Genomic DNA, 26,472 nt, shown 5'->3' with positions numbered 1-26,472 from the left:
GGAGCTGGATTTTAAACAGTAAAAAGTCTGCAGAATTGCTTATCCAAACCAGCTATCCCGGCTGGAATACTGGTCCAGTCAGTAGTGAGTCGTCAAAGTGTGGTCAGAAGACCACGTAGCCACAATGCAAATGTCTTGAAAAGAAGCAGAACGGAAAGCTGCCATAGCTCGCACATTATGAATGATGACACAGCCACCAAGGGTCAGCCCAGTCTGAGAATAGATGTAGGAGATACAGTCAGCCCATCCAAGTAGAGATTGTACGCTTGGTGATGGGAATCCCTAATCTATTTGGATCAAGAGAAACAAAGAGCTTAGAGGATTGTCGATGGGGCTTTCTGCATTCTAGATAGTATGCTAGAGCACTTTGCAGTCCAAGGTATGCGTTGCTGATTCTCCAGGATGAGAATGCAGTTTAGTGAAGAAGAGAGGTAGTAAAATGGATTGAGATGAAACTCCGAAACAACCTTTGGGAGGAATTTGGGGTAGGTTCGGAGTACAACCCTCTCATGGTAATGACTGCATCATAACAACACTCTGTAAGCCACATTGACCCTGCAAAAAGGTGGGATAATGTGGGGTACAAATGCAATAAATAATAATAATAATGGTAGAATCTGGTGTCAGGAGGATCTGCCATAAGGGCTTGGAGCTCACGGACTCTTCTGGCACAATAAGAACTAACAAGAATAATACTTTATAAGTTAGGCATTGTAGAGAAAAAGAACGTAATGGTATGAACAGAGGTTTTATGAGACCAATATTGAGATCCCATAGCACTGGAGGCAGTTTGATGGAGATATAGTGCAATATAAATTTTTCATGAATCTAGCTATCAAGGGTTGCACTGCAATTGGTCTATTATCAAGTTTAATATGAAATGCAATGATGGCACTCAAATGTACTCTGACTGAGTTAGCATTGAGGCCAGAATTGTAAACATGGAGGAGATATTCCATCAGAGTAGGTAGAGAACATGAGATAAGGTTGAGCAACTTAGAGGCACCACCAGAGGGAAAACCATTTCCACTTCAGGTGGTAACATTTTCTTGAGGAGAGTTTTCTGGAAGCAAGAAGTATCTGAGAGATTGCATGAATAATGTTTAAAGAACGCAATTCTATGTCGTCGAGTACCATGCTGTGAGGGCTAGAGAACGAAGGTTTGGATGAAGAAGGGATCTTTTGTCCTGAGTTATGAGGGTTGGGAAATGATCCATCTGAATGGTTCCTTGGATGACAACTCTAGGAGTAGAGGAAACCAAATTTGTTGAGGTCAATAAGTAGCAACTAGAATCACGGTTCCTTGGTCTCAACAGAGTTTGAGATGTATTTTCCCAATTGTGGGAAAAGCACAGAGAAGATCCTTCTCCCAGTGCATCTGGGCTATGCAGTTGGGAACATAGAGTCTGGAACAGAACTGGGGAAGTTTGCTGTTCTGAGAAGCAAACAGGTCTATCTCCAGTGTTCTCCACTGCTGAAATACCTGATGGATGACTGATGCTCCGAGAGATTATTCGTGGGGTTGAAGCACTCTGCTGAGCTTGTCTGCCAAGACATACTGCTTTCTGGCTAAGTGAACAGCTCTGAGGAAGATGTCTCAGGAAGCCACCCATATCCTTATGTGAACTGATTGCTGACAGAGGAGGTAAGATCCGGTTCCTCCTTGCTTGTTCTGGGTAATACATCACCACTGGATTGTGTGTACTAGTATTACCTGGTTGAGAATTCAATCCTGGAAGGTCTCAAGAGTGTTCCAGACTACTCGTAACTCCAGGAGATTGATACGATATCTTTCTTCATGCAGGGACCAAGAACCCTGTGTATGGAGACCATCAAGGTGTACTTCCCACCGTCATGGAAACATATGTGGTAAAAACCTTTTGATGTCGAAGGGGTTGAAATGGGATGTCGAAGGGGTTGAAATGGGATGCCTCAGGTTATGTCAGACTGCACAACACCATCCACCCCTGAAGAGCATGGCGGAGCCATGGACTCACCTGGATACAGGCAGAAAGGGACACCATGGTTTGAGTCCATTGTGAGGAAAGCATCCATTGAGGAATTCAAAAGTGAAAGCGAGCCAATGGAGTTACACAAACTGCTGAGGCCATGTGATCGAGGAGGCAGAGCATCTAATGTGCAGATATATTAATGTCACCTGGCATACCTGAATGAAGAGATGTATTATATTGTTTGTTCAAGAAGGAACGCTCGACCTAGAGTTGTGTCGAGAAGAGCCCCCTACGAATTTTAAAGTTTGTACCGGTTGAAGATGTGATTTGGGGAAGTTGACTACAAATCCGAGGAGTTCTAAGGAGTTGTATTGTCGACTTCATGGAATCAGCAGTGGATTACTGAAAGGCTACCTTAACCAGTGTCCAGGGAAGAGAAGACATGGAGCCCCATCTCCGAAGTGCTGCGGATACTACTACCAGACACTTCATGAACACTTCAGCTACCGAGGTCAAGCCAAATGGTAAGACTTTGTACTGATAATGTAGAGACTCACAGCGGAATCAAATATATTTTATGTGAGCGAGTAGAATAGGTATCTGCGTATATGCCTCCATGAGGTCTAGAGAAAGGCCAATCACTGAGCCATATCACGTGGAACAGGGACTCCAGAGATACCATGCAAAACTTTTCCTTGTGGAAAAATTTGTTTAAGTCTCGTAGATCGAGAATTGGACATATTCCTCCTGTCTTTTTGGGAATCCGAAAATATCTGGAGTAGAACCCTCGACCCCTGTCCGGCAGAGGAACTGGTTCTATTGCATTCTGCTGGAGGAGGGCAGAGAGCTCCTCTCTTAATAGTTGGAGTGAGTTGAAACGAGACTCTCTTGGTAGATATCTGGGGTTCTTGCTTGCCAACAAAGAGCATAACTGTGTTGGGTTGTATGCAAGACCCAGTAATCGGATGTGATGTTAGCCCATTGTTGATGAAATAGAAAAAGCCTCCCTCCAACAGGAAGGTTTGCTGGTATCGACAACTGGACAATGGCAATGCTCTCTAGTAAGAAGTCAAAAACTACGACAGACAGGGAGCTTTTTGTGAAGTGTTTAGCACTCTTCTTGTTTATCAGAAGGAAGGAATTCAGCAAATGATAAAGAACTCCGTGTAAGAGATTTTAAATAAATAGTAGACTAAAGCTGGTAGTCTAAAACGTGATTGGTTAGCATTATGGCTTGGAATATTTTTCTGCCAAAAGGATCCAAAGTTCTTGCTTCTCTTCCTGGAGGAGCAGAAGCATAAGATCTGGCACTGCGAGTGCATTTTACAGAAGACCCTACCACTAAAGAATGATGGTAGATGTGTCCTTTCAAATCCAACACATTATTGTATTCTATACATTGTGACAATTTTCTTTAGACTGGCAGAGGGGTCCTCCCAGTTTTTGAATAAAGTAGTTTTCATAACTGAATGGCGAGGAACTCTAATACTCTCTCTTGGTGGGGATTCATAGTCAGGAACCTCAAAAGGTTATGCTCGAGGTTCTTCCTCTATTTCCAGCATGAGAGGTATAGTGTGAGCCATTTCACAAACAAAACCTGGAAAGGATATACTTTCTGGGGGTGATTTTCTCCTCTGAGGTGGCAGAGAAGGATCAGATGGGATGTCATAGGACTCCTCATCTGTCTCCCAGAAGAGGTCTGAATCACTCTGCAAAGTACTGCGCATAAGGAGTATATGGGAGAGTGCTGACTTGTGTGTCGAAGCATATGAGCTCCTGATGTTAGAGAAAGCTCCTCTTCCGATGATGACACATACGTTGGTTGGGTATGAGCTGCTCCCAACAGTCGACATCGAGCCAGTGTATGGGACCTCTCCCATGACTAGCTCCAATGTATCCAAATGCTGGGCTGATGAAGTTGCAAGCGCCTTGTATGACTGTAGAGACTGCAATTGCAGTAGCCCTGAAAGGTCTTCCTTCAGCATAGCCCGGATTATCTCTTGCAGGGTAGGTGTCTATCAGCTGAGACACTAGTGTGGATGCAGCATGAGATGTAGCCTGTGCAGGTGGAGATCTAGAAGACCTTGAAGGCTCTCAATATGTAATGAGCTGTAAAGATGGAGAGCGTTCACTGCGGTATGGACGGTTCCTGTGCATTGATGCCATGGATGCAGGGGAGTTGTGGAACAAGTGCCTAGAGGGAGAGCAATGGCGATGGTTAATAGGCTTTTTGTGTTGCGGGTCCCTAGTACCGACGAGGAGGACGTCGAGTCCTGACGTAAACTTCAGATCGAATCCGATGCAGTACTCTCTCGATGCTGCATGGGTGACTCAACATCAATGCAGACGACGATGCAGGTTCCGCGTCTTTGACTGAATCTCCTGCCATGCTCGATGCTGAAGTCAATGCAGAACCAAAAGGTTTTTGAGACGATTCTGCGGGCTTTAATGGACCTCCTTCTGCATATACTGACAGAGGTTACAGTGAATCTCTCGGTGGTCTGGACCTAGACACTGAGAACACCAGTTATGGGGTCTCTTTGGCTGAAATAGTCCTATTACACTGTGTACACTTTTTAAAGCTAGCAGCCTCGATGACATGGAGGGAAAAACAGCTGATGCAACGTCAAAAGGTTCAATGGCTTGGGGAGCTCGAGTAATTGTATACCCAAGAAAGGTCAATGGTTCTCGAACAGACAGAAGGCCTCAGAGGCCCCTTGGGCCAAAAATGAAAACAAAGGGAAAAATTCAACAAAAAATGTTATAATGAGTTAAACTATGACAAAAACATATAGTTATGAAGAAAATTTGACCTGAAAAGGGAAGGCACCAAAAAGTTTACACGTTGAGAAGAGATCAAAAACACAACCTCTCTGCTCCACAGAAAACAAAAGACGGCCGGTTTGGCGAGAAGGCACCCGTGCATGCGTGGTGTGACACTACCTTAAAGGTTTAAAGTGGTAGAACACTTTGGCAGCGTTCACACTGTTGGATGACGTCACCCATTTGTGAGAGTATCATGCCTGCTTGTCCTCAGAGAAAGCAATCTCCCCAATTTACTTATTTATTTTATTTGTATTTAGCTCACATCTTTTTCAGTAATAGCTCATAGTGAGTTACATTTAGCTACACTAGGTATTTCCCTGTCCCCAGAGGGTTACAATCCAAGGGGGCCCTTTTACTAAAGCTTAGCACATACTAAATGCTGTGCAGCTCATTTTATACCTAATGGCCACATGGCTCTTAATGCATGTTAATGTCCATTAGCACGTGCTAAGTTTCAGTAAAAGGGCCCCTTAGTTTGTACTATGGAGGAAACGGAGGGTTAATGACTTGTCCACAAGGAGCAACAGCAGGATTTGAACTGGACTTCCCTGGTTGTCAGCCTGGTGCTCTAACCAACTCCATTTATGCAATATTGTGCCAATTATGTTTATTCCACACTTGATATAGTTACATTTACTTTTCATCTTAAAGTAATTAGTTATGGTAATTAAGTTACCCATCTTGAAAAGTAGTTAACTGCTGATTACAGTTAATTTACTTTAATTTGGTATTTATAACCCGCATTACCGATAAGTTCTAAGCGGTTTACATTTAACAGTATGTTATCAAAAGATTAGCTAATGTTAATTAGTAATAACTTACAGTGGAACTTTTCAGTATACAGTTACCAGTTTAGAGTAACACTTTTCCTTTACTTTTGAACACAAACATGAATGCAACAGTTTTATTCAATCAAATAAACTGTATCATATACAATCTTCTGGACTAGGATTGCCACCTCACCCAGATCATCCAAAACAGGGTGACCCATCCCAGGTTTTTCTTATTATACGGCTGATATCAGGCAAAATGAGAATGACAACTCATGCATGCAATAGGACTAAATTATATTCTTTGGACTGACCTGGGTGAGGTGGACACTCTGTTCTGAGAAATGTGTGAAAGAGATGTCAACAATTCCATGACAAGTGGGACAGTCCAGGTTTTACCATACCGTATACACTGACTTGTATTTCCTGCTTTTCTTTGGAACTACATTTCCCCACGAGCAGTTGGGTAAAACCAGGACTGGCTTAGCTTGTCTTTTATGACAAAGAATTGCTGGCAACACTACAGTATACTGATTATTTTGGTACTTTAATCAGAGTGATGGATATACTGGAAAAAGCCCAGAACTGAGCTATAAGCTCATCTTGACCAGAGATGGAATATGTTAGTGACTTCTTTGAAGTCTAAGGGCCCTGTTTACTAAGCTACACTAGAGGCGCATTAGCATTTTTAGAATGCTCTCACTTCTGTTAAAAGAATTACTCGAATAAACAGTGTGAGCTCCTAATTCCTGTGGTATCACTAGTCGCTGTCTGAAAAGACTGCCAAAATTCAAAAAACAGCTGCTGCATATGGAAGAATTATTTGGTGTAGAGGTTCTCCTTCCACAAAAGTACCCCCAGAACCCCATCCAAGATCCTGGAGGAGGTATTCTTTCAGGTAGCTCATGTGCTTCTCAGAAGCACAGAAAAATGCCCAAGGGCCAAGTAGAAAAGACTCACAAATACAGAAAAAAAAATGCAGCTGTATGGTCATGAAATAAGGCTAAAACTGAAGCATCCTTAATCTATGGCCCAAGTGAGTTTCTCTATAAAGCGGGAAGACAACAGCAAAAGAAAATGAAGTGCAGGACTTCCTTTCTACAGAAGATTTCAAAATAAAAGCAGTATAGGAATAGTTTAATTGTTAGAGCAACAAGATACAACTAGGGAAGACCGGATTGAAAATCCACTTCTACATTGCAAAGCTGGCATAAATAACGATGCAAATAAGCAAACAGTCTTTCGTTGCCACAGGTGCAATGTTAGAACCTCATTTTCTCATATGTAATAATAGTTTAAAAAAATTAACATACCACTCTATTTTGTAATACAAAAAGTCACAGTGGTTTACAATATAAAAAAAATCATGCCACAAAATATAAGATGGACTCAAAACACACAGAACCCACATCCAATCCCTTACCACCCACAGCTCTTCCACCTCTGCGGTTACCCAACCAAATCACAACAATCAAGACTACCTGACTCAAAAACTTTGAAAAAACATAGTTTTTAATTTTAAACTGCTTAAATGACTCTTCCGAATATCTAAGGGGAGTTGATTTCACATAAACGGGGTACGGGGCATATTAAATAAAAAAAAAACACACTCCCTAGTCAAAGTTAAAAGGGCTTGGGCCTCATCTGGAAGAACCAACAATGAAGCATCCTTGGACCTCAAGGCCACAGATGGAACATAAGGCTTAAGAAAGGCAGATTAATAAGCCAGTATGCCTGCACACAATGCCCAGTGTACAAAGATAATACTTTAAACCAATTTCTATATTCAACCAAGAGCCAAATGATAGTTAACATAGAGAGGGGTCACATGATCTCTTAGTCAAACCTCCCAACAACCTAATCCTAGTGTTCTGGATTGTATGTAAATTCTTGAGGCATACCCATATAAACTACATTACTGTAGTCCAACTTCGAAATCAAAAACAAATGCAAAAAAATATGCCAAGCTGCCTATCAAAATAAGAACAAACCACTCACAGCAATCTCAAAGTGGAAAACGCACTACTCAAGAAACCTGCTGCTCAAATCACGACACAGAATCAATCCATACACCCAAGTACTGAGAGGACTCAGCTAGCTGCACCTTACCTCTAAAAATTGTGGTAGCAGTTTGGAGCAAGGCCTGTCAACCAACAAGCTGTAGTCTTGCCTAATTCAGAATGAAATCTATTCTAAGTCATCCAATCCTCAATTGCAAGTAAACAATCTTGCAATGGGATAAGATCTGGAGCAGCATGAGAGCAAAATCCCACCAACAATATATCATCCGCATTCACATATAATCACACCAGAAATCACTAAATCACCTGCACTAGGGGAGTCAAAAATAAATTGAATGAGAGGGACAGGGCATATTCCTGCAAGGCATACCATAAACAGATGAACATTGTGGATTAAAAACTGGTTAAAAGACAGAAAACAGAGAGTAGGGTTAAACGGTCAATATTCTCAATGGAGAAGGGTAGTTAGTGGGGTTCCCCAGGGGTCTGTGCTGGGACCGCTGCTTTTTAACATATTTATAAATGATCTAGAGATGGGAGTAACTAGTGAGGTAATTAAATTTGCTGACAACACAAAAAGTTATTCAAAGTTGTTAAATCATGAGAAGATTGTGAAAAATTACAAGAGGACCTAACGAGACTGGGCGTCTAAATAGCGGATGACGCTTAATGTGAGCAAGTGCAAAGTGATGCATGTGGGAAAGAGGAGCCCGAATTATAGCTACGCAATGCAAAGTTCCACATTAGGTGTCGCCGAACAAGAAAGGGATCCCGGCAGCATCGTTGATGATACGTTGAAACCCCTGTGCTCAGTGTGCTGCTGCGGCGGCTAAGAAAGCAAATTGAATGTTAGGTGGTATTAGGAAAGGAATGGAAAACAAAAATGAGGACGTTATAATGCCTTTGTATCAGTCCATGGTGCGACCGCACCTCGAATATTGTGTTTAGTTCTGGTCACTGCATCTCAAAGAAGATATAATGGAATTAGAAAAGATACAGAGAAGGGCGACGAAAATGATAAAGGGAATAAAACGACTTACCTCTGAGGCAAGGCTGAAGCAGCTAGGGCTCTTCAGCTTGCAGAAAAGACGGCTGAGGGGAGATATGATAGAGGTCTATAAAATATTGAGTGGAGTGGAACAGGTAGACGTCAATCGTTTGTTTACGCTTTCAAAAATACTGGGACTAGGGGGCATGTGATGAAGCTACAAAGTAGTAAATTTAAAGTGAATCAGAGAAAACTTTTCTTCACTCAACGTGTAATTAAACTCAAACTCGTTGCCAGAGAATGTTGTAAAGGCTGTTAGCTTAGCGGGTTTTAAAAAAGGTTTGGGCGACTTCCTAAAGGAAAAGTCCATAGACTATTATTGAAATGACTTGGGGAAAATCCACTACATATTTCTGGTATAAGCAGCATAAAATGTATTGAACTTTTTGGGGATCTTGCCAGGTATTTGTGACCTGGATTGGCCACTATTGGAAACAGGACACTGGGCTTGATGGACCACCCCCCCACTCCGCAAAAAAAAAAAAAAAAAAAAAAAAAAAGATTGATTTTAAAAGAATGAAAAAAATGGAGTGGAGGAGTGGCCTAGTGGTTAGGGTGGTGGACTTTGGTCCTGGGGAACTGAGGAACTGAGTTCGATTCCCACTTCAGGCACAGGCAGCTCCTTGTGACTCTGGGCAAGTCACTTAACCCTCCATTGCCCCCATGTAAGCCGCATTGAGCCTGCCATGAGTGGGAAAGTGCAGGGTACAAATGTAACAAAACAAAACAAAAATCAACCCCAAACTCAGCCACCCAAGTCTAAGGCAGACAACTATTTCAAAAGCAATTAATGAACCAAAACATCAAAAGCCACTGTTAAATCCAAACATACAATCAGGGCTACTTGACCCTTATCCAACTGTGCCCTAACGTCACTCAATAATAGGGCTAACAGAGTCTCTGTAACATGACCAACTCTAAAATCATACTGGTAAGGGCTTGACACATCAAAACTGTTCATATAATCCAACAATTGCAGCAGAAACACTTTCTCCACTAATTTTGCTAGCATACCCAAATTTGAAACAGGCCTATAATTGGCCACATGCATAACATCCTGGGCGCACCACAGCTTTCTTCCAAGGAGAAGGGATGCTTAGTCAAGATCGGGAGGCGGGGCTGGTGGTTGGGAGGCGGGGATAGTGCTGGACAGACTTGTACGGTCTGTGCCAGAGCCGGTGGTTGGGAGGCAGGGCTGGTGGTGGGGAGGTGAGGATAGTGCTGGGCAGACTTATACGGTCTGTGCCCTGAAGAGCACAGGTACAAATCAAAGTAGGGTATACACAAAAAGCAGCAAACATGAGTTATCTTGTTGGGCAGACTGGATGGACCGTGCAGGTCTTTTTCTGCCATCATCTACTATGGATGATCCCTTTCTCCAAACTCTTACACCTGAGAGCATACACCATAGGCATCAAACTATACCACTGCTGGATAACCCACAACAAGGGGACCAGATTAAAAAAAAAAAAAAAAAACCACCCTCAATCCTTGCATCGCATGAACAAACTTGTCCCAGGATGGCACCCTAAACTCACTTCAACCACGTACAACAACCTCTGACGTCTCCCCAAATAACTACCACCCTCATAAAGGGTCACACAGTTCAACTTGAACTATTCTGTCCTGTTCAAAACCTGCATGCAAAGATCAGCCAACATTTCCACTGGTGACCGTGGCTGAAAACAAACCCCCACCCAATACCTCCTGTTCTTAAACCCTTCAAAATGTCATATGCAGGATTTGGCACACTTTTAACCAAAGAATTAAAATAAGTCATGCAAGTTATTTAACACAAAGCCTATTAGTAAATACACCTCTGAGAAAAAGCACATAACTTTCGTTAATGTAGGCTAGTAAATGGGGCCCTTAGATTATAGTATCGGAGTACAAATTCTCTCCTAAGAGAGGTGAATCACAAAGCTCAAAGAAAATATTATTTCCACCTCAATATTTTTTGTGGAGAGAGGCAGTAAGATCTCTTTTTAAAAGCACACCTCAACATGAGCACAAAAAGTGATACAAGAAGGTACCTCAGATTTTGCAGATGTGATGCTGGAGAAGCAGAGGATGCTAGGGGAGTGGGAGCTCCAAAGAAAGGTCGGAAACCTGTGGCTGCTGACATCATTGATCCAACTCTGCTCTGTAAGAGCTTGGGGTTCACAGAAGCAAGAGGGGGGCCCACCAAGCCAGAGACACAAGCAAACTGACTGGGAGACATCCGTCCTGCTGCAGCTGCTGCCTGCTGAAGATATAAAGAAGAGACAGCTGCTTAACTGACGCAAGAGACAGAATGAATGAATAAAACACACACCCAAAACCAATACAGGCTCCAAATCACATTATGTTTACACTGCTTTGTCAAAGTCTTTACAGCCTTTTTTTTTTTTTTTTAATATCTTTATTGAATCAGATAAATGCATACAACAAAGTGCAGCAAGAAAACTACAACAGAACACGTTGCAAATCATAGCAGAGTACACACAGGCAAAATTCGAACTCAATAATCACATTCCAGTCTTCCTAGTTGCCAAGATTAGAGTCAGCTTCCCCCTCTGATTCATGGTTTATTGATTTAAGCCCCCCACCTCCCTTACCCTCCCTACCCTTCTCCTCCTTCCACAGGGACACTCAAAGAGTAATATCCGCAACAGAAGTCTCTGACACATATAAAAAAAACATATCTGCTCCGTATGTCACGGTACTGAAGGTGCCCCAATGAGGCAGAAAAGTTGAGAAGTAAGCAGCCAGCTTGCCATTTCCCACATAAAACCATGCCAGGCAACTATTGATGGAGGTCCCGGATTAGCCCAGGACTGTAGGATGCATTTTTTTATAAGGAGGGTCACTGCGCCTCTCCGAGACCTTTCTGTAATAACTGAGCCGCACTACCCATCAGCACTACTGAGTAGGACCAATCAAATGTGCAACATAAAGTGTCTTCAATGACTCCCAGTGATCTGATCCAAAATAAGAACAGCGCCAGACACTCCATAAAGGAATGTAGGAAGGTGCCAGCACTCGCCTTGCATTTAACATATAAATCACTCTCCCACAGCCCCATGGCCTTCCCTTTCGGCTTGGTGATATGTACTCTGTGTAGGACCCTGAACTGGATGTCCTGCAATGCCGCATTAGGTGTAACTGTGCTAAGGCTTTCAAATGCAGCCCCCAGCTGTGCCTCTGAAACACATTCCACAACATCCCGGCTCCATTCCCCAGCTAATTTCGTCAAATAATGGGCCTTGCTGGAGTCCGGAATAAACTGATACCACTGGGAAAGTCTATTTAACTTGGGTGGCAGGTTTAGAAAAAACATGTCTGATTGCTGAAAAGCCACGGGCATCCTGCAACGACGCTCAAGGGTCAGAACATAGTCCCGCACCTGAAGGTGCGCAAAAAAGTGAGAGTTTGGGACATTCCATGCACGCTGGATTTGATCAAAGGATGGAAAGTCCTTGCCCCCCAGTTGCCTCAGATGCCCCAAGTACCGATACCCATCGTTTGAATCCTGGAGAATCACAACCGGCGGGAAAGTTGGGGTTACCACCAAGGTTAAAAAAGGGCTAGATCCTCCCTTTGTTCCAATGCGAGCTCGCCACCATTCCCAAACTTGCCTCAGAGCACCCAGATAAGGGTTTCCCTGTAAAACTGCCAGACCCCATGGCTGATGAGGGCCTAGGACTGCAAAAGGGTCGTAAGGGGCACTCCAGCTATCCCAAAAATCAACTGGGGCAAAGAAGTTGACTCCCGATTGGATCTCATGCACCCAACGAAGAAGCGCGGAAACATTATACATCCTCAAGTCAGGCAGCCGACACCCCCCCCCCCCCCCCACCCACCGAGCCCTGCCAAAAGTTAACTTAGTAAAAGATATCTTAGGTCTCTTGGCATGCCAAATAAAGGTACTAATGATGCTTCGGAATAGATGATCCTCTGGTCCGCGTACCCAGAGTGGAAGCATTTGTAAAGGATACAATATTTTAGGCAGGAAGACCATTTTGACTAATGCAAAACGACCCAGAAAATTTACATGGAGGTCCTTTCCAACACATTTTTCTTGTAGACCCAGGCCTGATCCTCCCCCCAAGTATACCCCAAGATATTTGAGGCCCACCCTGGTCCAGGACAGAGGGAAGCTGGGCAGAGAAGCGCATACACAAGGGCGACTGATGGGCAGCACCTCTTGATTTCCCAAAATGTATACTAAGGCTGGAGAATGCACCGAACTCCCGTATGATAGCCATAACCTACTCCTGCTAAGACTCCTGCTAAGACGTTGACACTTACTTTGACCCCAATGTTACATTTGACCTTTTCACTAATCCCTTACACTCAATCCCTCAACTTCTTCCCTCCATCCTTTACCATTTCCCTCCCATTCTCCTTCCCTTTCACCTATCATATCCTTGTCTACCTTCCCTATTCTAACTAACATATTCCGAGACACTGGTGCCACTGTGTTTTTTTCTCAGTTCATTATATTCTTTTCACATGTCTTTTATAATGCTTTTCATAATGTAAGTAGTTATGATCATCACAATTTATAATACTCTTCCTACATTTCCTTGTTTTACTGTATTCTCTATCATGTAAGATACTTTCTTTTACTATGTAAGAAGCACTGGACCTGCTATATGTGGGAAAGAGCGGGGTACAAATGTAATAAATAAATAACCTGCGGCAAGCCGGAGGACGCGTTGTCTAGCACTAGGCGCATATCATCCGCAAACAGATTAATTCAGTACTCCCTAACCTCCATGGACACCCCTTTCAAGGCACAGTCCTGACAAATCCGCGCTGCGAGAGGCTCCAGAGTCAGTATAAATAAAAGGGGGGATAGTGGGCATCCCTGCCTGGTCCCTCCATGCAGCGAAAACTTCTCAGAGTGTCACTGATAATAATCTGAGCTGAGGGGTTGCTATAGAGTTCACGAATCCAGTCTAGAAATGTCCCCCAAATACCAACAGAACAGATACTCTCAAATCACTTTATCGAAAGCCTTTTCCGCATCCAGACTGGCCAGGATGGCATCCCCCGACCTGAGACTCCCCTCTAGCAAAATACGTCTCACCTTTAGTATGTTGGCAGAAGCATACCTTCCCGGGACAAAATCCACCTGGTCTTTTGAACTAGGAGGGGCAGAAAAGAATTAAGTCTGAAGCTGCTGACAGAATCTTAACATCTTGATTTAGTAATGAGATAGGTCTATAAGATCCCACAAGATCAGTATCCTTTCCCGGCTTGGGGAGGACCGTGATATAAGCATGATTCAGGGAGGGGCCCATAGCGCGCGAGTCTTTCAAATCTTCACACATTGGGATGAAGGAAGGGATCACCAGATCCCGCAAAGCCTTAGCCAACTTCAGCTGCCTAATGACTCTCTGCACCTCAATACTTTGCAGAGGCGCATTGAGGAGCACAAATTGGTCTGGCATCACTGATGGAAGATTCACTTGTAAAGAACTCCTCACAACTTTCAACTGAAAAGAGGTTTTTACCATAAAGGTTGGTGTAAAACCTGATAAACTCCTTCTGTATGGCTTACTGCGTGTGTGGATGGCTCCTGTGGCATCCCTAATTCGGCTGATGTAACTTTTTGCTGACCTCTGCTTTACTAGAGAAGCCAGCAATTTACCAGTCTTATTACCCCATTGGTGTAGGCGATATTTATAGAGCTTGATACTATAGAGTGCTCTGGCGTCCAACACCACCTGAAGCTGTTTCTTAACATCAAAATAGGCCTTGTGGGATACATCAGATAGGCTGAGAATAAAAGTTCTCCTAGCGTCCCCCAGTTGCTTAGTAAGATCACGAGCCTTATGCTCCCTGTGTTTATTCAAAGATGCAGTGTACGCTGTGATTTTACCTCGAAGCACCGCATTAGCTGCTTCCCAGTAAACGCGAGGCCCCACTGACTTAACATTTTCAGCAACATAATCCAACCACCCCTGGTGTAGATATTTACGAAACTCCGGTCTTGGTAAAGAGCAGGGTTCATACGCCAGCAGAACGTGTCCACCCTATCTCCCCACTCTAGATCAACCCACACTGGGGCAAGGTCAGAAACATTGGGCGTCCCTACCCCTGCCTGAACAGCCCCCCGAAGCAGAGAGTGCGAAAGCAGGATGTAATCCAGGTGTGCATGGACCCCATGAGGGTGGGAAAAGAAAGTATAATCACGCTCATCTAAATGATGCAAACGCCAATAATCCACCACCCCCAACTCTTGAATAAGGAAGTTTACCCCTTCCCTTCATGGTCTTTGGATGGTCTTGTGGGCGGCTTGCAGTCTATCAGTGGGTCACTAGTGATGTTAAAATCTCCTCCCAGGATTAAGGGATATTCATCGAAGGCGGCCAAAAGTGTAAAGAATTTGTGTGAATATAAATTAGGTGCGTAAATGTTGCAAAGAGCCACCCTCTTTCCTTGCAGTAACCCTGCCACAATTAGAAAACAACCTTCTGGGTCCTGATACAGCTTATGCATCGTGAACACCACATTTTTCTTGATCAATATGGCCTGCTGTTGCCTGCTGTTATAGGCGGCACAGTAGAGATTTATTTATTTGTAGCATTTGTATCCCACATTTTCCCACCTATTTGCAGGCTCAATGTGGCTTACAATTGTTCCATAATGGTGATCACCAATTTTGGAAAAGAGAAATACATAGTTAAGGTGAAGGAAGACAGAGTGGGTTAGGTATTCAAGTAAGGAAGTTCATTATCATAATAATAAATAAAAGGTAATGGGTAAAACTTCAGGTGTGATATATTGTCTTGAACAGTGGAATATAAACTTCACATCATGATAAAATTAGTATGGACGATTAGGAAAATAAAGAGTTACGTTATTGTGTGGATCTAGTGTGAATTTGTTTACTATCAAGTTAATTAATTGTGGTATGCTTTTTTGAATAGACTGGTTTTCAATAATTTACGGTTATCAATAGAAATCAAACAAAATAAAACATGGAAAAGAAAATAAGATGATACCTTTTTTATTGGACATAACTTAATACATTTCTTGATTAGCTTTCGAAGGTTGCCCTTCTTCCTCAGATCGGAAATAAGCAAATGTGCTAGCTGACAGTGTATATAAGTGAAAACATTCAAGCATTACTATGACAGTCTGACAGGGTGGGAGGAGAGGGGTGAGTAGGAAGTATGCATGGGGACATCAAAGCATATCATTGATATTCTAACAGGGTGGGTGTGGATAGGTGAGGGGAGGGTGATCAACAGAGACATACAGCTTTATGGTTTATAATGGGCTAGGAACCCCAGATCCTTGTTAAGTCCTTTCTGTTGGGTGTTAAAAGAGTGGACTAACATGGCTACCACACTCCAATAATTTACGGAAATTAATTATGTCGTGAGTTGTTTTTATGGATTTTGGTAATTCATTCCATATTTGCGTGCTTGTATAGGAGAAACTGGATGCATATGCTAATTTATATTTTATTCCTTTACAGCTGGGATAGTGGAGATTCAGGAACGCACGTGATAGACTAGTAGAGTTCCTGGTTGGTAGGTCAATGAGGTCTGACATATACCCCAGAGCTTCATCGTGTATGATCTTATGAACCAGGGTGCAGACCCTGAACACAATGCATTCTCTTAGTGGAAGCCAATGTAGTTTTTCTCTTAAGGGTCTGGCATTTTCATATTTCGTTTTGCCAAATATGAGTCTGGCTGACATGTTCTGTGCAGTTTGGAGTTTCTTAATAACTTGTTCTTGAGATCACGTGATGCCTTGAGAGAGCAAGACGTGCTGCACTTGTTCTCCGGGACCTTCGTGTGCTTTAACATCTATAAATAGCCTATTTTTAGAGAAATTCAGTTTTTCATTGCGTTGACCCTCTGCTCCATGGACAGATACCTAGAGTTGTCGCCGAGCGGTATGGTGGGGAAAGGAAAAGGAATTAAGAAAGAGAAGGAGAAGCTGAAGCAGACGGGCAATGTGGAGGCAAAACAACTGCAGGATAAGCAGTCTTTCTCTACGGAGCAACTGCAACAGCTGACGGTAGTGGTGATGACTGTTTTAGAGCCGAAGCTGGGCAAACTGTCGGAGCAGATCTCCACATTTGAGACCCTCTTGGCGGAAATTGCGAAATGCACCAGTGAAATTGAGCAGAGAGTCCCTACATTAGAAGATGCGGCCCTGCCTGCTGCAGAAGAGAGAGCTAAACCTGTTAAAGCGGTGCGCACGCTGTCGGAAAAAGTGGATGATCTGGAAAATCGCTCTAGGCGGTCCAACTTACGTATCATCGGGATCCCGGAATCGGTTGGGGATGCAGTTCTGACAAATATACTGGAGGCCTGGCTGAAAAAAAGAGTTTGCCCTTTCAGATAGTGCGGGACCACCACGTGGGCAAGAAACAAGATGGCCGCCCTACGCCGAGAGCAGTGCTGATCAAGGTGCACAACTATATTCACAAGGAGGGGAAGGCAGCGAGGGGAGGGGAAAAGAATGAGAATGAGTTATGGATCTGTGACAATTGTAGGTACGCAGGATATAAATGTGTGGGTGTGGAAAGGTATAATTAGTGGGTTGACTGGGGGAGTGTGCGGTGGGAGACAGACCCTCAGGGTGAGGCTGGGCGCCCGGGGGGAGAGCGATGAGGGCACGCAGATAAAATGCGCTTGCACAGAATATGGCTAAACAACTTGGTAGAGTAGTACATACAATCTCGTGGAATAACTTCCCCAATAAAGAGGGCAAAAATACATGGGGCCCACCTAGCCTGTCTACAGGAGACAAGGCTCTCGGGAGAGGAGACTGAAAAGATGAAGCGGAAGTGGGTGGGGGAGGTGTTTAGATCTCCTGCAGCGGGTAGAACAGGAGGGGTAGTAGTTTTGATCCATAAATCCTTGATATGCCATGGGAAGATGGTTTTTAAGGACGGGGAGGGGCGATATGTGGGGGTAAAGCTAAATTTACATGGGAAAGAGATGTTGCTGGTAGCAGTGTATGGCCCAACTACTAACGATAAGAACTTTTATCCTAGACTCTTCGCCCAGTGTCAAGCATTTTTAGGACTCCCAATTCTGCTGGCGGGAGATTTGAATCAGGTCTTAGATCCTGAAATAGACAGATATGGCCCTGCAAGTTCCCAGGTACTCAGTGGAGCAGCCAAGTTGGCAGCACTCATGCAGGGGCTGGAGTTAGTAGACCCGTGGAGGTTGTTGCACACAGGGGAACGGGATTACACACACACATCTAGAGTACACCACACCCAGGCAAGACTGAATTATGTTCTAGTCTCACGCAGCCTGTTCTCTCGAGTGTTGCGGGCGGAAATCGGGCCTGAGGCGATCTCGGACCACTCACTAATATGGGTGGACCTAGAGGCAGCAGATTATTTTAAACAAGGAGCAGGATGGCGGTTCCCTTCATATCTATTTACATCACAGGACTTTGTTAAATACTTGCAGATTGGTGGGAGGAGTACTGTAAATTCAACCAGGAGCATGTAGATGACCCAGGACTCTTTTGGTCCACGGCGAAAGTGGTATTGAGGGAAGACATCATTGCGTATGTGAGTCGGCGGAATAAACGCCTATCACAGGGCACAGTGGAGTTGGAAAGGCGCCTTAAGAAAGAGAAACAGAGGTATATCGCATCCTCCAATCAGGAGGCATATGAAGCATTAAAAGCGACCACAGTGGCATTACATAGCCTGATACATGAAAAAATGCAAAGGTCACTGATATATAGAAAGTACAGATTTCACCGCTATCCTCGACCTATCCGCCGCTTTAGACACTGTCAATCACAATTTACTTCTTGCCACACTGTCCTCATTTGGGTTCCAGGGCTCTGTCCTCTCCTGGTTCTCCTCTTATCTCTCCCACCGTACCTTCAGAATGTAATGGTATCAGTTTAAATTATCAGGATTATTGATTATGCTGAATCAGATATACCAATATAAAAATGCAGCTTTTAAAAGATGTATTGAAACTGCATTTCAATACCTTCTTTCCCCTTTTTCCTGGGACCCTCTGATAGCAGGGCTAATCAATTACAAACACTTAACAGAGACAAAAGCTGGCTGGGAGGGTCACCAAGACATCTCTAGAGAGCAAAAAACTGAAGCAGACAGAGAGTCTAGGATGGTATAACTCCAGCTATTGACTCAGAATGAAAGAATAAACAGGAAGCCATAAACCACTTGCCACAGAGGACTCAGTGCTCCCTCCCCTTCAGATAAGACTTCAGCACATGTAAAGTCAAAGGGCTGATGGCATGTGACCCCTTGCAAACTACAATACCCAAGATCCTCTGCAAGCTTCAATGCCCAGGACTCGGGGAACATTATAAAAGGCCTGGAAACAGCCAAGCTCTCTCTCTTGGGACCTGCTGCTCTCTTTGGGATCTGCTGATGCCTTGCTCCTGACCATATGCTCATCAATCAGCTGGACCACAGCATGCTTGTAACAAGAACTGTAAGTTAACCTATAACCTTAAGATTTGGTCCTGTTGCTTTGTTCTATTTTATGCACAAATTCTCTGTTCTAAGATCCTTTTAAAAGCTACCTCTCGTTTGCAATATTATTTGTATATTAAATAAACCCTTTTGAAGCTAAAAATATAGTCTCTTTGTGTTCTGAGTACATGGTACCTTTTAAAGTTATACTGATAGCGCATGGTCACTTTTAAAATTTAGTGCCATACTCTGAGTACATACTTTTAAATCTTACAGTACCTGCTAGTGAAATTACAAGCATATAGCATATAATTCCTTGTATTCTTGCAATTGTAAATCATTCTTACCTTGTAGGTAAGTGGTGGAGAAATTTTAGCGAGTGCTCTTAAAATATTCCCCTGCTCTTTGTTCTTAAATATCATATTAGGACTGTGACAATTTTGTAACATTTTTAATGGATATTAAATTTTTTCGTTTGATTACTTGTCAATTTATGCTGCATATTAAGCTAATGTCTGTTATTGTATCCATTATATTATGTCCATGATATATATGTAATATAATCATTCATTTGTTTTATTATTTTACTTAGGTTTTAAAGACCCCTGAGGCAGGCCTTCGGGCCGAAACACGGCCGTGTCGGGTCACTCTTAATGTTAATTACGTTATTTTTTATGTGAATAAATAAACTAATTGGTATCCTCACTTTTTGTTTTTATATCTCACGGTTCCGTGAGGATTTTATCTCCTTTTTGTTTTATCTTCTATCTATAATGGATATTAAGAACATTTAAATTATTTCCGGTAACAAGAGTACATTCTCATGGTTCTTCCTCCACCCTCATCCCGCTCTCTGTTGGAGTTCCTCAGGGATCTGTCCTTGGACCCCTTCTCTTTTCAATCTACACCTCTTCCCTGGGCTCCCTGATCTCATCTAATGGTTTCCAATATCATCTTTATGCTGACGACACCCAGCTTTATCTCTCCACACCAGACATCACTGCGGAAACCCAGGCCAAAGTTATCTGCCTGCTTATCTGACATTGCTGCCTGGATGTCCAACTGCCACCTGAAACTGAACATGGCCAAGACCGAGCTTAATATCTTCCCACCCAAACCCAGTTCTCCTCTCCGTCCACTCTCTATCTCAGTTGATAACACCCTCATCCTCCCCGTCTCATCTTCGACTCCTCCCTCTCCTTCTCTGCGCATATCCAGCAGATAGCCAAGACCTGTCGCTTCTTCCTCTATAACATTAGCAAGATTTGCCCTTTCCTTTCTGAGCACACCACCCGAACTCTCATCCACTCCCTCATTACCTCTCACCTTGACTACTGCAACCTACTCCTCACTGGCCTCCCACTTAGCCATCTATCCCCCCTTCAGTCCGTTCAGAACTCTGCTGCAAGTCTTATCTTCCGTCTGGACCGATATACTCATATCACCCCTCTCCTCAAGTCTTCCGATCAGGTACCGCATACAGTTCAAGCTTCTCCTACTAACCTACAAATGCACTCGATCTACAGCCCCTCCTTACCTCTCTACCCTCATCTCCCCTTACGTTCCTACCCGCAACCTCCGCTCTCAAGACAAATCCCTCCTTTCAGTACCCTTCTCCACCACCGTCAACTCTAGGCTCCGCCCTTTCTGCCTCGCCTCACCCCATGCTTGGAATAAACTCCCTGAGCCCATACGCCAGGCCCCCCTCCTTGCCCATCTTCAAATCCTTACTCAAAGCCCACCTCTTCAATGTCGCCTTCGGCACCTAACCACTATACCTTTCTTCAGGAAATCTAGACTGCCCCAACTTGACATTTCATCCTTTAGATTGTAAGCTCCTTTGAGCAGGGACTGTCCTTCTTTGTTAAACTGTACAGCGCTGCATAACTACTACTACTACTACTACTTAGCATTTCTATAGCGCTGCCAGGGTTACGCAGCGCTGTACAATTTTAGCATGGGGAAGGACAGTCCCTGCTCAAGAGAGCTTACAATCTAAAGGTTACAAACTATGTAGTCAGTGTAGGTAACTTACAACTTATGTAGTCAACGTAGGTAGCTTACAATCTAAAGGTTATAAGCTATGTAGGGAAGGTGGTTAGGCGCCAAAAGCAAGGGAGAAGAGATGGGCTTTGAGTAAGGACTTGAAGATGGGCAGGGAGGGCGCATGGGCTCGGAAAGTCTGTTCCAGGCATAAGGTGATGCGAGGCAGAAGGGGCAGAGTCTAGAGTTAGCGGTGGTAGAGAAGGGTACAGATAGTAGTGATTTGTCCTGAGAGCGGAGGTTACGGGTGGGAACATACGGGGAGAGGAGGGTAGAGAGGTAAAGGGGGGCTGCAGATTGAGTGCACCTGAAGGTCAATAGGAGAAGCTTGAACTGTATACGGTAGCGGATCGGGAGCCAGTGAAGCGACTTGAGGAGAGGGGTGATATGAGAGTATCGATTCACGCGGTAGATAAGATGCGCGGCGGAATTTTGGACAGATTGAAGGGGGGATAGATGGCTAAGTGGGAGGCCAGCGAGAAGAAGGTTGCAATAGTCAAGACGAGAGGTAACGAGCGAGTGGACGAGGGTTCGGGTGGTCTGTTCAGAGAGGAATGGGCGAATTTTGCTAATATTAAAGAGGAAGAAGCGACAGGTCTTAGCTGTCTGCTGGATATGGGCAGAGAAGGAGAGGGAGGAGTCGAAGATGACTCCGAGATTGCGGGCTGAAGAGTCGGGGAGGATGAGGGCGTTGTCAACAGAGACGAAAAGTGGGGGAAGAGGAGAAGAGGGTTTGGGTGGAAAGACAAGGAGCTCGGTCTTAGCCATGTTCAGTTTCAGATGCCGGTTGGACATCCAGGCAGCAATGTCTGAGAGGCAGACCGAAACTTTGGCCTGGGTTTCGACTGTGATGTCGGGAGTGGAGAGATAAAGCTGGGTGTCATCAGCATAGAGATGGTACTGGAAACCATGTGATGAGATCAGCGAGCCCAGGGAAGAGGTGTAGATCGAGAAAAGAAGCGGTCCAAGGACAGATCCTTGAGGAACCCCAACAGAGCGCGGGATGGGGGTGGAAAAAGAGCCATTAGAAAATACTCTGAAGGTGCGTTGGGAAAGGTACGAAGAGAACCAGGAGAGGACGGAGCCCTGGAACCCGAATGAGGACAGAGTGTCAAGAAGTAAATTATGATTAACGGTGTCAAAGGCGGCCGATAGGTCGAGGAGGATGAGGATGGAATAGTGACCTTTGGATTTGGCAAGGAACAGGTCATTGCAGACTTTAGAGTGCTGTTTCTGTCGAGTGTAGTGGGCGAAAGCCAGATTGAAGCGGATCGAGGACGGCCTGAGAGGAGAGGAAATCAAGGCAGCGGCTGTGGACAGCGCGTTCAAGTAATTTGGAGAGGAAGGGTAGAAGAGAGATGGGGCGGTAGTTGGAGGGACAGGTGGGGTCAAGTGAAGGTTTTTTGAGAAGTGGTGTGACTACAGCATGCTTGAAGGTGTCAGGGACAGTAGCAGTGGAGAGAGAGAGGTTGATGATGTGACAGATTGAGGGGATAACTGTAGGAGAGATGTTGTTAAGCAGATTGGTGGGAATGGGATCAGAGGAACAGGTGGTACACTTAGAGGAAGAAAGTAGGCGAGCAGTGTCCTCTTCGGTGATCTCAGGGAAGGAGGAGAAGGAGGCCAGGTTGGGTTGGTTGAGGGAGTGGGTTAAGAAGTCACAGGGAGGAGAAGGCTTGGAAGTGAATTCAAGGTTTATCTTCTGCACTTTATCGCGGAAGTAGTCAGCTAGTGTTTGAGGAGAGAGTGAAGGGGGGGTGGGAGCGGAGGGCACTTTAAGTAGGGAGTTGAGGGTGGCGAAGAGGCGACGAGGGTTGGAGCCAAGAGAATTGGTTAGTTGAGAGTAATATTCCTGTTTGGCAAGGAATAGGCAGGACTGGAAGGAGGAAAGCATGAATTTGTAATGGGTGAAGTCTGGCAGGGTGCGAGATTTCCTCCAGAGTTGTTCAGCAGATTGGGTGCAGGAGTGAAGGTAACGGATGCAAGGGGTTAACCAGGGCTGGGGATTAATGCGCTTGGTGGGGCAAGAGACAGATGGTGCTAGGGTGTCCAGAGCAGTGGAGAGAATTTCATTGTAGGTAGAGACAGCCGTGTCGACAGATTCAGAAGATGAGATGGAAAGGAAGAGATTGGAGATGTGAGAGGATAGGGTAGGGGAGTCGACAGCTTGGAGATTCCTGAAGGCAGTGGTTATAGTTGGGCGAGGTTGAGGGGGAGGGTGGTGAAGTGTGAGGGTGATTAGGTGATGATCTGAGATTGGAAGGACTGAGGTGCAGAAGTTGGAAGGTGAGCAGGTCTAGAAATGTTAAGTAGTAGTAGTAGTAGTACTATGGGGAGAGAACAGGAGGCTTAATGGCATGTCTGGTGAAAGGGATGCATAAGGCCCATTTTGTCTCCCGGGTGAAGTTGAACACGGGGGTGGGTCACAAATAAATTGGACAGAATCACGGAGGCATTTCAGCAACATTTTGCAGGGTTATATGCGACACCTAGAGAGGCAGAAGGTATTCAGAAGGACATCTTTGAATATTTAGAGAACAGGTATGCAAAAACTGACAGAGGAGGAAGTAGACTCCCTCAACTGTCCGGTCACGGCTAAGGAGCTAAAGAGAGCGATCACTGCCCTCAAAATGCACTCAGCGCCGGGACCGGATGGATATACAGGAGAGTTCTACAAAATCCTGAGAATACAAGTGTTGGGTCCCTTACTAGACTTTTACCAAGGTGTGGTTGAGGAGGGGCACTTTCCCAGACACGCAAACACAGAGCTGAAAAGCTTAATACCAAAGGCAGGGAGGGATCCACTGCTGCCAGGCTCGTTTAGACCCATTTCATTAATTAATGTGGACATTAAAATCTTGTCGCGAGTGCTTGCAGATAGGCTAGCACCTCTGTTGGGGCGACTGATAAAAGATGATCAAGTAGGATTCGCCCGGGGTAGGCAATCCGGGCAGAATGTGCGCAAACTAATATCAGCACTGTTACAAGCGCCGGGGGAGAGAGAGGGGGGCTTGCAGTAAGTCTGGACGCCGAACGGGCGTTTGACCGTGTACATTGGACGTTTCTTGTTTGAGACATTACATTGGGTAGGAATGGAAGGTTGGTACATGCAGGCAGTCATGGCTCTGTATTCGGAGCCAAAAGCACGGGTTCTGGTAAATGGGATAAAGACCAATGAATTTGAGATTGGATGTGGTACCAGGCAGGGGTGCCCACTCTCCCGTTTACCCTCTCACTGAAGCCCTTATTATGTAGTATTAGGATGAATGAGGATATCAAGGGCTTGACCTTGTGGGGACACCCGGTCAAAATTCTGGCATATGCGGATGACCTGTTGCTGCTTTTGGGCTCCGCCCAAACTTCACTTGTACATCTGCTTAGTACAATCACTAAATACGGGGAGCTCGCGGGGTTTCATTTAAATCTTGATAAGTCACTAGCGATGCCACTCCACACAGATCTGAGGAAGGCATGGACAGGGCAATTCCCCCTAAAATGGGCAGAGGGACAATTGAAATACTTAGGAGTTCTAATACCAAAAGATCTGAGTATGCTATACAAGGAAAACATAGGGGCTCAATTAGAAAAGACTAGGCGCACTTTAAGGCAATGGGGAGACTACCTGCTTTCACTAGCAGGACGAATAGGGTTGGTCAACATGATGGAGATACCTAGATGGCTTTATCAGTTTCAGGTACTCCCGTTGTATCTGAGACAAAGAGAAGAAAAACTGTTGCATAAGGCAATACAGCAGTTTTTGTGGAGGGGCAAATGTCCCAGGCTTCTAATAAATGTGTTGCAGAAACCAAAGGAGCAGGGCGGGATGGGGCTGCTAAGTGTTTGATACCTAATGGTGTCCTGTTCCTTGAGGCATGTGCAAGATTGGCTAACAGGGCAGCAGGACTTCACTGCAACACAGATAGAGCAGGGTATGTCTCCCATGGCACACCTGAGCTGGCTGCTGCATGCGCCAGGGGCAATGACGCAGCGGGGAATATCTGGGAATTTACTATTAGCTACAGCTAGGGCAGCCTGGAGGTGGTTATGTAGAAGGCATGACTTCTCGGCGAAGGTGACTCCCTTTGTGGCTCTACATCATAACCCAGACTTTCCTGAGGGGTCTACATCAGCGGCCTTTGCACGCTGGCGGGGTCTGGGTATTCGATATATTTATCAGTTGTTGGACGAGAAGGGCAAACTTAAAGCCTTCACGGAGCTGCAGCGTGAGTATGCAGTGCCACAAACGAACTTTTTTGCATACAAGTACACCATTATGTCACCTCTTTAGGTTGGGTCAATTTATGTGAAGACGTGCAAGACATCTTAAGTTCGGCCCTCACGCTGGGTGCACAGAACAGGGTCCCTCTCAGATTCTACCATAGATTCTTGCAAGAGACTACACCGGAACTGGACTGTACAAGAAAAGTGGGTGCCTGGACGGCGGAGTTGGGAGCAGAAGAGTCGGAAGAGTTATTTTGGAGATACATACGAGCCATCCAAGTAAGCTCTCCATTCCTTAAGTATTGGGAACTTCAATACAAATGTGCGCTCCGCTTATATATCTCGTCGATTAGGGCGAAAAAAGCGGGATTTGGAGAGTCAGGAGCATGTCCCAGGTGTAGAAAGGATCCAGCTACTCTTGGACATATGTTCTGGACATGTAAATATATAGAGGCCTTCTGGGCTAAGATACTGGCAAAGATATCCACGCAATGGGGCTGTCAGGTTAAAAGACACCCATTATTGCTGTTTGAGAAGTTCCAATATTTGAAGCCCGCTCCGCCTGGATTTCTCCGGTTCATGAAAAAAGCAGCCTTAATAGGGAAGCAGGTTATCCTGCTTTTTTGGAGAAAGCAAGAGGCCCCCTTGCTGGGGGTGTGGAGAGTACGCATGATTGAGCTCCTGAAGATGGAGAGATGCGGTATAACATCCTTGGACTCAAAGGAGGGGAAATCCCTGCAAAGGACTTGGGAAAGATTTTGGGATACACTGCAGCCGAGAGCAAGGAGTAGGATTCTTAATTAAGTGCACCCAGCATGTCTGACTGTTCACGCATTCACACACACGTATACACGCACATTCATACCTACACGTACACACACACACGTATAATGTGATAAGCATTAAGGTGAAGGTACAAAGGGGTGGGGGGGCAGGGTGAGGGAGGTTGGGAGGGAATGGAGATGAGTGAAGGGGGGGGAAGTAGAATTGTTAATTTAAATGTGTGGTAAAACATTGAAAACTGTTTATATTATGCTTTGAACCATGCAATAAACATGACTTAAACATAATAATTTATTCTTTACAGCCAACATAAATTGCATTGCAGTAGTCTAGTTGGCTTAGCACCAATGATTGTACCAGTCTGCAGAATATTTCTCTT

At 44.6% G+C, this 26,472-nt stretch overlaps 1 protein-coding gene across 4 annotated transcripts in view; it reads right to left on the bottom strand.

Annotated features, from left to right (window-relative positions):
- Positions 1-26,472, bottom strand: part of PATL1 (PAT1 homolog 1, processing body mRNA decay factor) — a 292,622-nt gene that overhangs the window by 151,545 nt on the left and 114,605 nt on the right. For 3 of the 4 annotated variants that reach the window (XR_003944007.1, XM_030221195.1, XM_030221208.1), the window contains exon 8: positions 10,651-10,862. Coding sequence is in view for 3 of the 4 variants with exons in the window: in XM_030221195.1 (XP_030077055.1) it covers positions 10,651-10,862 (212 nt within the window). In the remaining variant the exon portion in view is untranslated. The remainder of the gene's footprint in view (positions 1-10,650; positions 10,863-26,472) is intronic. The other variant, XM_030221217.1, reaches the window with a different exon arrangement.

The sequence above is a fragment of the Microcaecilia unicolor genome, chromosome 1 (assembly GCF_901765095.1).
Source record: "Microcaecilia unicolor chromosome 1, aMicUni1.1, whole genome shotgun sequence".
Lineage (NCBI taxonomy): Eukaryota > Metazoa > Chordata > Amphibia > Gymnophiona > Siphonopidae > Microcaecilia > Microcaecilia unicolor.
This window is presented reverse-complemented; position numbering and strand designations above follow the sequence as displayed.